Genomic DNA, 13417 nt, shown 5'->3' with positions numbered 1-13417 from the left:
GAGCCAAAACACGCGAAGCCGTAGACTCTAACCCAGACACCTGCTCTCTACGTGATTTCTCTACGTTTCACGTATAGCAGAACCTCTCTAATGTGTCCTCAGTGACCCGAGACACTGTTATCCTCTTCCCAGGCTCATGCTGTTTGCTACGCCAGTACGGTTCATACAATAATACGCTACAAGGTGAGGATCCCGCTAACAACATTCGCACAAGGAAATAGACAATGCACGTTGGACATCGGCAATACCATCATAATTACACATGTTTCATGGGACAACCAGGAGTCAAAAGCTCCGGTATGAATAAAATTTAAAATTTAAATAATAAAGATACTGAATTGGATACCATCATAAAAGAAAGGTGCCAATAATCACTGGTCATGATACTGTGACGAACAGTTCTATCTGCAATAAAGAAGAAGAAAAAAACCTAGAATAGACTTAGCCTGAATCGGCAATTCAATAGATGTGCTACATTACGTAGCACATGTATTAATATATTCATAGCTTCCTGATAGGCTTAAAAATTTAGCTTATAAAATAATGACTTTAGACAGCGGAGATTTGGCTCCAAGTGATGAAATCAATGATGGTCACGGTCATCATGGAAATGAAAACTGTCTTTAGAAATGGCCATAGCACTACACAAGTTGAGACTAACTTGATGTGCTACCCGGCAGTGTGCTATTACCTGCCAAGTTGGTAGAACTAGCGATTCAACAATAAAAAAAATCAGCCTGATAGGGATCGTAACGAGTGCAATAAATAAAATAGAAAGACATGGATTGTGATGATGCAGATGGATGGGCAAAACACAGTGTGAGCATGGCTAGCTGCACCTCCTCGGAACATACCATGACAATATTTGAATTTCACAATACTGGTCTAAGTGATGAAAAATGTTGGCACAACTGATCTTTCCACTAGCTGGGGCTAACCAATCGTCTTTCGACGACAGTGGGAACATTTCGACCACTATCATCCTATTGGTGAAAATCAAAAATGCAACAGGAAAGCTATAAATGTACACGCGGGGTTTAAGAAGCCCAGACTACAGCGCAAACATGTCACTGTGTACAAGGATTTCAACACTAATTTGGCACACGGCAAGTGCAGAACTGTAGACTGTATACACGTGGCAGCACGGTGGCATAGCCGAACGCACACCGGCCCGTGCTGCGTAGGGCATACTACGGCATGGATTTAGCCGGACAGGGCGAAGCCTGACATCACTGCAGTACAGGCATGTCCTTAACCAACAACAACAGCATCTGCGATACTCGTAGCATGCAACAGTACCATACTGTGACGGTGTTAGGTGCTCCGCCTAGGAGGAGTAGCCACGCAACCGGCGAATCTCCCGAATGCAAACCCGGATCAAGAGCAGTGCAGCGGCCAACGTGGCTCCCATGCAGATCATGATGATAAGCAGCCAGTTCTTAGTCTTCTGCAACCCAATGCCGGTGATCAGTGGTCCCAGAGCAGCGCCGATGGAGCCGGTACCATCGATGATCGCAGCGACAGTGGCCTTGGCCTGCTGGTTGCCCTTCAGCACATCATGATTGCCAAGATCGGCGGACACAGCCGTCGTGATGAGTGCGTACGGCCCGTTGACGAAGAAGCCGGTGACGATCATCATGAAGATGAACATGCCCATGCTGGCATCACCGTAGGCCTTGAACACCCAGAGCAGCGGAATGGATATCACCAGCATTCCCACGCATGTCAGGCCTCTCGTTCCACCACGGTCGGAGATCACGCCCGCAGTGATGCCCCCGATGACTCCACCGGCATCGAAAATCGTTGACAGGTCGGCGGACATTTCTGGCGATATGACCTTCCCACCAATCTCGTTGTCGTGGATGTAGACAGGCAGCCAGTACAGGAATATGTACGGAACGAACTTGGCAAAGAAAAGGCACAGTGAAAACTCAATGACACCAGGGATTCTTAGTGCATCTACAAACTTCAGAGCAGGCTTGGGCTCATCACCCGAGGCCAGCGGCATGTTGTCCACAGAGTCTGTGTCGGAGTGAGACACGATAACCGCCCTATTCAGTGGCCGGTGTTCATTCGTCAACAGCCGTTGCTTCTCATCATCGGTGTCTTCCGCGCTAGTAGCATTCAGGTCGTTGTGGTCAGGTTTGTTGCAACCGACCGCTTCCGGGTCGACGGGTAAGAATAGCAAGACCAGCAGTCCGACAACGCAGATGATGGAGCCGGGCACGACAAACGCCCAGGCCCAGTCGTGCGGGCCAACCCACACTCCGGCGATGGCGCTGCCGAGGATGTTGCCGACCGACGTGTGTGCATTCCAAATTCCCATGATGAAGCCGCGGTTACCCTTGCCAAACCAGTGGCCCATCACTGCCACGGTACTCGGCCAGCCGGTGGATTGGGCAGCACCGGCCAGGAACTGGATGATGAAGAAGTAGGCGTACGAATGAATACCGAGCCAGAGCGGGAACCCAAGAGCCGCCGTCAGCACCCCGCTCGCCGTCATTCCCAGGAAGAGGAAGTAGCGCAAGTTGGTACGATCGCCAATGTGCCCCATGAAGAACATGAAGAACGCGTACGAGCCGAGGTACGTGAAGTCCAGTAGGGCCAGCTCCAGGTCGGAGTTTATGAACGGACTCCAGCCGCAAGTAGTTACCTTAGTTGGCGACGTCAGTGTGGACATGTTCTGGGAGATGGTGCCATTGCTGAACCAAGAGTCGTAGTCGTATAGGGAATCATCCGCGTAATCACCGCCCAGTTGATTCGTTATGTCCGATGCGTTCAGATGCAGATGCGTGCTGCAGTTCGATGGGTTCCAGACGTTCTTCACCACACTGATTGCCTTGCGCGACAAATGAAAGCTAGCATAAGTCAGGAAAGTCAGCAGCAAAATCAAGCCTCGATACGCTTTATTCCTGGTCTTCGGGCTCAGCGTTGGTAACGACGGCAGAAGCAGACTCAGCCCGATCGGCACACCTTTTTTCATCATCATGGTAGATAGTGGCAACACCACCCGAATATCCTGCACGGACAATACCCTGCTAACGATCGATCGTCCCTGTGTAAGCCAGCGGATATTTTTTCGCCACCAGAATTCTGCGCCAGCTTTCTCTCCACAACTAGTCGTGGCGTTGCAGTGCGCGCCAGAATGTGATCAAAGCTTGTTGGGGGCCTGGCACAGCCAGTACTGCCAGCTTTGTGACAACAGACGATATTCGACAGCAAACAACACGATTGTGACACGTCAAAATTATTAATAATGAACAGATCTGATCTGACGCTGTGATCATGGTGATTGAACTGACTGACATTTTGCGGAGAGGAGTCAAGGAGGAAATCAGGCGCTTTGCGATTGCGAAACGGCTTCCTAGCGGCTAGTGTAGATCTACCATTACATGCCATGTAGGCCTTTCCGGATTATGTGTTTGCATATTTTTGCATTTTGGGTGTGAAAATGCATTTTGTCCATTTTGACCCACTTTGGGCCAGGGAGTCGTAAAATACCGGTATTTTACGACTCTCTGCAAGCGGTAGGTACTTCACGATCACCATGAATGATCACCATGGTGCCAAATGTCACGCGACGCGAAGGACTAAAGGGACCGTCACTTAATTTTTGCCGACTACCCGCCAAAAAAATCTTTTCGTTTCACGTGTCAGACACGTCCGCGAGCGCGTACGACTCGCGCGCGCGCCCGCGCTACCTTACACGTCAGGCAATCTATTCACGCCACATGGCTGGATAGCGCGTACATGCAAACATGATTGAAAAATTTGAAGACTTGCAAAATCAATTTTTTCCAAGTCCAGGCGCTAGGCCTAGGCAGTACTAATGCCTAATGCCCAGGCAGCTGACTTTATTTTCGGAGAAACACTACTCATTGTAGTAAATAGTAACAATGAATAGCGATATCATCTAGGAAGGATCGCTACCCTAACGCGAAGGAAAGGCCTTGCGCGGCTGCTCTACGAAGTGTTGAAGAAAGACTCATCAAAGTTAGTTGGTGGACGAACAACTCGCTGGCGCCGGAAAACTTGGCCCCCAACGATGGTGTTTGGTGAATCATCAAGCATAATGTCTTGTAGCAGTGTTCACCGAGGAAGGAGAACGCTCTAGTCGCTGCTGTTGTCCGTTTCATCCACGTTGGGCGTTAGCTGCACCGCGTGTTTTAGTATTCCATGGACACACATTAGCATTCAGAGCGATTGTGGAGCCACAATTTACTTCACACAGCGTTGTATTGTCCACGAGCGCAAACTTCATTATCAGCAGTAACTGTTACTCTTCATCCTACATGTAGACTTGGAGTATACACGGCCTTGTCACGACAGCGACAGCTCTACAGAGTGTTCAAGTGAGAAACATTAATTTCTATTGTTGGTGGACGAATAAATGGCTGGTTCCGAAAAAACGCGGCCTGCACCGATGGTGTTTGGTGGATCATCAAACAGGGTGACCAGCAGTGTTCACCGAGGAAGGAGAATGCACTCGCCACCACTCCGATTCATCCAAGTGGGCGTTAGCTGCGCCGCGCCTATTGTGTTTTAGTATTCCATGGACGCACACTAGCGTTCTCAGCGATTGTGGAGCCACAACATATCTTCATGCGGCGTTGCACTGTCCAAGAGCAGAAACGTCAGCAGTGACCCATCATCATACATGTAGATTTGGAGTATACACACCATGCGCCGATGGGCCTTGGCACAACAGCGGCAGCTCTAACGGAGTGTTCAAGTGAGAAATATTTGTTTCGACTTTTGGTGGACGAACAAATCGTCGGTGCCGAAAAACGTGGCCTGCGCCGATGGTGTTTGAACCATCAAGGGCTCCGGAAGCAGCAGCTGAGCCAGATCAGCCAGTCTTGCCAACTCTCAGTTGCCGGACTCCGTGCTGCAGCTAGCAGCACTGGCACCAGCCGGAAATATTTTTTCCGCCGATACCCGTTACTTCCAGTTCTGTCAAGGGCATAACTGGAATCCATTGCCAGGTGATGACTTTTTACTTTTTGTGTTATTTTGCTGCCGAGTTCAGAACTTTTCAGCCCCGATCTGTCCATGTCTACATGTCGGCCATCCGCAAACTTCATGTGGAAGTTGGCTTTAGCTACCCGTCGGGCCCAATGACTCTCCTCGCAAGGTTCCTGTCGGGCATCAACAGGTCATCATCGACACAGCGTCATCGCTTGATGATAACCACTCAACTTTTCAGGGAGATTAGCCGGCATGTTGCCTTTCCACGGATGTGGCACCCTCATGACAAGGCCATGCTAAGGGCAAACTGACTGCTTTATTTTAGCTTTACATTACCGCAGTCAGTCCAGCACAATACGCCAATCGTATTTCACTATTACTCGCGTGTCATAATTGGGGATATGGGCTGCTCCGCCCTATATCCCTGATATGCCAACTAGACGAAAAGTGTGTTCTGAGCCTGTATCGCGTATAATAGGCTCATCGTAAAACAAATAAGTCTTAAAAATCAGGGTTCACGTGACACTCGGGTTCCAGCCAAGTTTTCCGCATCCGCAGGAACGCTACCCCCCTCTTGAATCATAGCATAGTGGACTCTGCAATGAACAGATTATGAAACTCCCTGCAGATTTACTACGGTCATCTCTGGTGACTGGTCTTGGCGCACCGTGGAAGCTGTGACTGGTTGCCAAGTTTTGTTTTGTGACTGATCATGGGGCATTTGTGACTACTTCGAAGCACAGCTCTGATTGATCACAGAGTCTTACTGTTGTCAATATTTATATCGATTGAGAAGTCAAGCAGCCACGGGGCGCTGGCCTTGCAGCTGTGAGTATGCATACGGTACATATTCACATGACTCTATTGTATGCTGGACACTGCTGGTCCATTGTTGCAGTGTGTAAGTGAACTGCAGAACCTATTCCGTGATGAAACACCTACTCTTGAAAGACTGAATGTTTGAGCTAATAGTCTTTTACTTCACTCTCATGCTGCTCATATAATTATACCATACGCCAGAAGACCCTAAGTTAGTTCTAAGATTTTGTGGACCATGTGACCATGTGGTACTTTCACTCTACAGCCAAGTCAACCTCTTCGTCAACACACAGGGTTTTCCTCAGACACAAGCGAATGGTTTACTCCACTCTGGAGAAGAACACAGTTTGCTCTCTCGAACACCAACCGCAGATAACTACGGAATGTAGGAAGTGCAACAACTGCTAGAATATTGAACTGTCGTCCACACCAAAACAAATAAAGACAACTGAAAACCAAAACACATGCAACTGACAACATGCATGTAACAGCGACTGCAAGCCAGAACTACAGACTCCGCGCAGGGAGGAACAGGGGAAACAGAGGTAACGCTTCCGACTCCGAGAGCTTCAAATAGCAGCGGACAAAACAATCCATCAACCTTGCGTGTCACCTTGCGCTACCGCAAACGAACACCTATGGATGCACAGTGCAGCACAGACTCAGTGCATGCACGGTGTAATAACTGGAGTACATGTAAACCGACAACGGTCACCTTGCACCCTATGCAGTAAGTTACATAGGCGGTGCCAACAAAAGAGCAGGGTTCGTGTATCGTGCACACTCCAATGGCACAGCAGAAAATGTTCTCACCAATAGCCACTGCTAGCTGTTTTGTCATCTTGCTGTGCCAAATGATGCTGTATAGACGCGCCAAGCAGAAATGGACTGCTTATGAGCGTGAACAGGCTGGCTGGGGTGACTGATGGACTGTCGGAGTTGGCGAACCACAGAAATCGTGTCGCATCTCTGTATGCTGGGTTGGCACTGATTTGTAAAATGGCCTTCTCAGTATCGCAGGTCATGACGATTGGTGGCAGGCAAAATCGTAGAACAATGATGAATTACCTAATGGCTAGGTCGTTGTTAGTAAGATTGCCTGAATCCTGGATGTCAACACAGTCTAGGTCCCACAGATCTGGGATGGTGCAGGAGTCGGAAGTTGCATCAGTTAGAGAAACGATAGCTGGCATGGCTGCTCATCGGCGTAGCTGAGTGCTTGGAGTGACGTGTTCGGCCAGTCACCACAAAACCGACTGTGGTAGGCAGAAACTGTAGCCCTGGCGGAAGTCCTCTGGTGCTCCCCGTCAAGACTCCCAGAGGAAATCTGCACCGATCAAGACGACTGACTATCTTACGGTCAATGGCGATACTGGTTGATGCTGCACTAGCTGCTGTTGCGCTAGATGCTGGTACCTCGTCAGCCACAGGCTGGCCAGCTACTATGTTGGTACTGCTGTCAAATTTCTGTTGAGATTCAGGGCAGATCGTGACATGATGGTGACTCTGATTGGTGACCCATGCGAGAACACACATTACACTTGCGGGTGGCCTTGCACTGAGTTGACCGGTGCCCTGTGCGCAAACACACAAAGCAACGCTTCTGTTCAATCAGTTATTCTTTCCGCTGTGCTACTGTTGTGTATTTCGCGCAGCTCTTGTCCAGGTGAGATCCGCCGCAGAATGCACACCCTCTCATACTGCTGGCATTCCAGTTACCATCAGACCGCTTCCTTCTGGTGAACTTGCATGCGCCTGTCACCAATGCACCTGCAGAATAGTGAGTGACATCTTCTGCTGTAGTACTGCCTGTGTTTGTGCGGCGCAGAAAGGCGTCTTGCATGATAACATAACGCTTCAGTGCTGTTCTGAAGTCATTCAGTTTCCATTGTGTCCCTGCATCTGAAAAGCCTCGCGATTCGTCCAGTTGAATCAGCATGATCGGCATGATCCGTATCTTGGTCACAGCACCTTGTGACGATCTGGTGACATCAGACGGATATAATACACAAGAGACAATTGTGATATTTCTACGTTGTGTTTACTTCAGATACATAATCTAAATAAAAGGGGGGTTGTCAACCGACAACCGCTCTATTTAGTTGCTTTTCACTCTTTAGATGAAAATTCTTTTATTACCGTAAAGTACCGTTGATCCGCCCCCTGTCGATTTTCTCCTTGTGAAGCGACTTTGGCGTATACAACGAAATACGATGTTGAACCGACGCATGCACTGCTGTACACAATACTTGCCAATCCAGGATCAAAATGTGCACAATCCAGCACATTGAGTCTGATCCTCTACGTTGTTGTACAGCGTACTGCACTTGACAGCCTTGATGTAATTCCCGCCCCCTGCCGAAAACCCAGCTGGGAAGCGACATGGCGTGGGGGCGGATGAACGGTACTTTACGGTAATTATGTCGAAAAATTATGCGGTTGTCAGTTGACAACCACCCTTTAATTTACACTGCACTTGCGTTATGTCCACCACTTTCTGTACATAATCTAAGAGTACTAAAACAGCCACTGACTTCCAACTACCAAGGGAAAGCAAGCCCAAGCGCAGGAGAACCGTGCGCGCGCGCGGGTACGTGACATATATCGTAGTAGAGCTGGCAGGCAAGGCGTGATCAGGGGTTCAGGCCCTGCCTGTAAACGCTCTGATTGGCTCAAACCCTGGCAACAATCACGTGACATGTCTGAAAGTACAAGTAGTTGCGATTTATGCTGAAGTTCAAACTGACGGAACACGTGCAGCGCTACACCATGAACCGTGTGGAAACAAAAATAAGTAGAGGAGACACGGGATAACAGACATGAACTCAGGGTCAAACTGATAACTGTGAAACGTGAATGCATGCAGTATATGGAGACAAAACAAAGTCACAGAATTCAGTACGTAACAAGTACTACACACTAACCTCGTACATGAGAATGTCACGACACCATTTGAATTAGCTCTTACACTCCACTTATGTTTCAGTCAGTAAGAGTACACATGCGTACTTACGTTGACTCTATTTTATCTGACTTATCCAACACCATCGTTGTGAGCCTTCGGCACTTGGGAATACACAGGACAGATAAGGTAGCAGCAAGAGCATCTCCCCGCTCTGTGAACACAGCTCAGACGCCATGCTTCATGATTGTGTGCCCATGGAATACAAGGACACAATAGACTTGGTGCAGCTAACGAAATGGATGAACGGTCGACGGCCTGAGTGTTCTCCTTCCTCGATCAACACTGACAGTCACCACATACCATGCTTGATGTTTCAAGCACCATCGGCGCAGGCCACGTTTTTCGGCACCGACGATTTGTTCGTCCACCAAAAGTCGAAACAAATGTTTCTCACTTGAACACTCCGTAGAGCTGCCGCTGTTGTGCCAAGGCCCATTGGCGCATGGTGTGTATACTCCAAATCTACATGTATGATGATGGGTCACTGCTGACGTTTCTGCTCTTGAACAGTGCAACGCCGCATGAAGATATGTTGTGGCTCCACAATCGCTGAGAACGCTAGTGTGCGTCCATGGAATACTAAAACACAATAGGCGCGGCGCAGCTAACGCCCACTTGGATGAATCGGAGTGGTGGCGAGTGCATTCTCCTTCCTCGGTGAACACTGCTGGTCACCCTGTTTGATGATCCACCAAACACCATCGGTGCAGGCCGCGTTTTTTCGGAACCAGCCATTTATTCGTCCACCAACAATAGAAATTAATGTTTCTCACTTGAACACTCTGTAGAGCTGTCGCTGTCGTGACAAGGCCGTGTATACTCCAAGTCTACATGTAGGATGAAGAGTAACAGTTACTGCTGATAATGAAGTTTGCGCTCGTGGACAATACAACGCTGTGTGAAGTAAATTGTGGCTCCACAATCGCTCTGAATGCTAATGTGTGTCCATGGAATACTAAAACACGCGGTGCAGCTAACGCCCAACGTGGATGAAACGGACAACAGCAGCGACTAGAGCGTTCTCCTTCCTCGGTGAACACTGCTACAAGACATTATGCTTGATGATTCACCAAACACCATCGTTGGGGGCCAAGTTTTCCGGCGCCAGCGAGTTGTTCGTCCACCAACTAACTTTGATGAGTCTTTCTTCAACACTTCGTAGAGCAGCCGCGCAAGGCCTTTCCTTCGCGTTAGGGTAGCGATTCTTCCTAGATGATATCGCTATTCATTGTTACTATTTACTACAATGAGTAGTGTTTCTCCGAAAATAAAGTCAGCTGCCTGGGCATTAGGCATTAGTACTGCCTAGGCCTAGCGCCTGGACTTGGAAAAAATTGATTTTGCAAGTCTTCAAATTTTTCAATCATGTTTGCATGTACGCGCTATCCAGCCATGTGGCGTGAACAGATTGCCTGACGTGTAAGGTAGCGCGGGCGCGCGCGCGAGTCGTACGCGCTCGCGGACGTGTCTGACACGTGAAACGAAAAGATTTTTTTGGCGGGTAGTCGGCAAAAATTAAGTGACGGTCCCTTTAGTCCTTCGCTCACGCGACTAGCTGTCGCCATTTTGTTACCATGGCAACGGTGGCATTTTTTGTGCTTTTTGGGTAAATTTTTGCATTTTCTTTAGAAAAAATTTGATTTATAGGGGTTTTTCAAAACACTTTCCATTTCCATTTTAGACCCAGAAAAAACGCATAATCCGGAAAAGCCTAATGCCATGGCATGGGTATGGTACACACTGGTAGAGGGGACGGTTTCAAATAGGACACCGGTTGCAAACCGGAACGGACTCAATATTCACTTTCTCTCTTGGTATTTTGATTAGAAAACATATGTCACAGTGAGACTACGATGTGTTAACCCTTTAAGAGCCACAGGAAAATTTGAAATTTCTGCATTTTTTCGTGTTCCTTGGATCATAGCTTCAGTTCTACTCACTCAATTCTCACAATCTAGGGCTTCCTGGAAAGGTCTCCGCGAGAGGAAGAGAATGAGGTCGATCATGATAGCCAGCACACCGTCTATCCAGCGCTAGATCGCAGCGACAGTACGAAAAATGCCCCAAATGCGTCCAATTGCGTCCCGCTCCAGATATTTCATTTTACTCGATCGTGGAGTTCCAATTTTTTCGCTGTGTACTCTTGACAATATCAACAGTGAAACCCGTGCAAATTCGAGTAAACCAGCGTGACGAAAAGTCTCAAAATTCTCAATACTAAAGTCGCACTGCGCGCTTTTGAAATTGCCGCGATCGCGGCTCAACTTACGAGTGATTTATCTCAGGAACCGTTGCTCGCAGCGCTTCGCGGATTGTTTCTCCCGACAGGTGAGAGTTTTCTCTTCGCCCTGGATATTTCGATCACTGGATTTGAGCGAGATTGGACTGAGTTACGATCTTTTGAAATTTTGCATTTGAATGCGTCGTTTACGACGCATTCAAGTATGGGGCGGCTCTTAAAGGGTTAAACTCCGAGCCAAAATTTCATGGCTCTGCGATGACCAGAAGCGCCATATCTAGCAGGTGAGTTTTTGACGTGTTGCTTCGCACTGCGACTTGAGTTTTACGACTTTCGAAAAATCAACTTCTTGTCGCAGGTAAACAGCGGCTCGCCTCTCGACAATAAAGCACCGCATACCAATCAAAACTAATGGAAGCACACACAAGGCTTATTGTTACTCTGTACTGGCCGTCGTGGAGCGATAGCAATTACCTAATTTCAGACCCAGAGTGAATTTGACGGGCACTCTAAAACGTGTCCGGTTTGGAGCCACCTCTGATTTGAACTTTTTTGAAGCGAAAAATTGGGCAACTTGGAGGCAATGGGTCAACACAAAGGAGTGGCTCAGTTCGATTGACTCTGGCCCCAGAGCAAACTTCAACATGCCAGTTTCCTTCCACAAACATATTTCGAGTGAAAAATCAACGCTGATGATCGGTTTGGGTCTATACAAATTTGGCTGTCAAAACGTCCCGGTATCGAGCCGTCTCCTCTACATGGTGTACTGCATGCACTGCGTACAAAACAGTGAAATCGTGCGTACCGCGGTAGATACACAGAGAATTTTTGAGAGTGGGTGGGAGGTACAGTGAGTGCGTTCGATTACACACTTGAATCGATTCATGAATCCATTCGCATGCATTCAAGTCGTTCGATTTCATGTCATGAGCCCTGGAATCGATTCGGAATCCATTCACTCTATTCACATGGGGTGATGTGAATAGCGCGAATCGATTCATGAATCGATTCGTGAATCGATTCGCGTGCATCATGTACTGTTTCAGTGTGAGAAAGAACTTTGAAGAAGACGAGCTCGAGCATACAATACTGTATTGCCATGATTTCTTCGCTGCTTTCATTGAAAACACTATCTGCATGACCTCCGAACCCTTTACCATGCAGACCACCAGCACTGATCAGGTGCATTGTATACAATTGTATAGCCTACATACTAGAACTGTGGTATAATCGTGTAGCTATGCTCCTACCTCCGAGAGGATGCCAACTTATGCTCCAAATTTTCAACCACCAAATTATGCCAATAATTATGTAAGGATCTAATCCGAAAGAGATGGCTGTGGTCCACACAGTACCTGTGACGATGATATTGAGACCCATTATTTTAGTATTTACCTCTCTACTAGTACTTGCTTGTCATGATTATTGTTCTCTTTCTTCATTTTCCCTTCTGGTTTAGTCGTTACACGTATTTATATTATTTGGTGCAATACTAGCGCCCCTTTCTCGCACCAAATTTTTATTTTTGCTACCTGGGGGTATGTCCGGTCCATACGACCATACTATAACAGAGTCGACCATAGTCTGCATTATGCTAGGCTATGGGCCCATGTAACTAATATTACTTGTTGGGTGCGTGCATACTGAGCACCTGCTATGTATCGTGTGGATATACTATTGTAGATTGTGGTTTGACCGTGCCGTACAGTCAGTACAGACAGTAGGGACCTTTCGCACCCCGCGTACGGATACGAAACGAATGCTGATTCGTCACCTGGGTTCGAGGATTCGTCAGAGTCCCTGCGGAGAACTCGTTTTCACGATAGTCCGCAGTCCAAGTGCTCAAAATGTAGCCCTAAAAAATTTCCGTTCGCCACGACGGGGCACCAAGGTTTGATGTGGGGGCCTGAAAGAGGACCCCTTAGGGTACCCAAAACAGTCGAGAACTGCCTCTAGATCTGGGGCTCTCTCACGATAGAGACGAATTTCTTTGGGGCAAATCCATGCACAAGTTTCGCGGAGCGTAAGTTTGAGCATGCATCAAACCCACTCAAAAGTTCAAATTTGAAATCTCGCACACTTGGAGTGCCGGCATGCCACGTGGTGCGCTTCAGATGTAAAAATGTAGATCTATACCTGGACGGTACTCTGTAGTATTATTTTAGCATTTTAGTATTTTTAGGTTCTTGGTCGATCGGGTGTGCCTCGCCTATGCCATGGGTTCACGTATTTTGGCCATACCAACTGCAGTGATGAGCTCCTGCCGAGTGCTGGCCGGCTTGGTGCTATCTCCTCTGTGCCGGAACCCGAAACGAATAGAACTCTGAAGTGTATTCACACAATGCCAAGTGCCAAATTTTCTGGCAGCCTGCACGGCATCCGAGGAGTCCGCAGTTCGACGGACAGGACTCATCAATCGCTAAGAT

General features: G+C 48.0%; 1 protein-coding gene and 1 long non-coding RNA gene across 2 annotated transcripts; both read right to left on the bottom strand.

The window, feature by feature from the left end:
* Positions 1-231: 231 nt before the first annotated feature.
* Positions 232-3248, bottom strand: LOC135814964 (uncharacterized). The gene has a single exon (XM_065328169.1). It carries the CDS (start codon positions 2987-2989, stop codon positions 1328-1330), a length of 1662 nt encoding a protein of 553 aa, XP_065184241.1. The 5' UTR covers positions 2990-3248; the 3' UTR covers positions 232-1327.
* A 1975-nt stretch (positions 3249-5223) lies between these two features.
* Positions 5224-9374, bottom strand: LOC135814975 (uncharacterized). Its single transcript, XR_010553239.1, has 2 exons — positions 8801-9374; positions 5224-7769 (listed from the first exon to the last, which is right to left on the bottom strand). It is a non-coding gene; the product is annotated as an uncharacterized LOC135814975 (long non-coding RNA).
* Between the last annotated feature and the right edge of the window lie 4043 nt (positions 9375-13417).

The sequence above is a fragment of the Sycon ciliatum genome, chromosome 4 (assembly GCF_964019385.1).
Source record: "Sycon ciliatum chromosome 4, ocSycCili1.1, whole genome shotgun sequence".
In the NCBI taxonomy this organism is placed as follows: domain Eukaryota; kingdom Metazoa; phylum Porifera; class Calcarea; order Leucosolenida; family Sycettidae; genus Sycon; species Sycon ciliatum.
The sequence above is the reverse complement of the archived record's forward strand: the minus strand, read 5'-3'. Positions and strand labels throughout refer to the sequence as shown.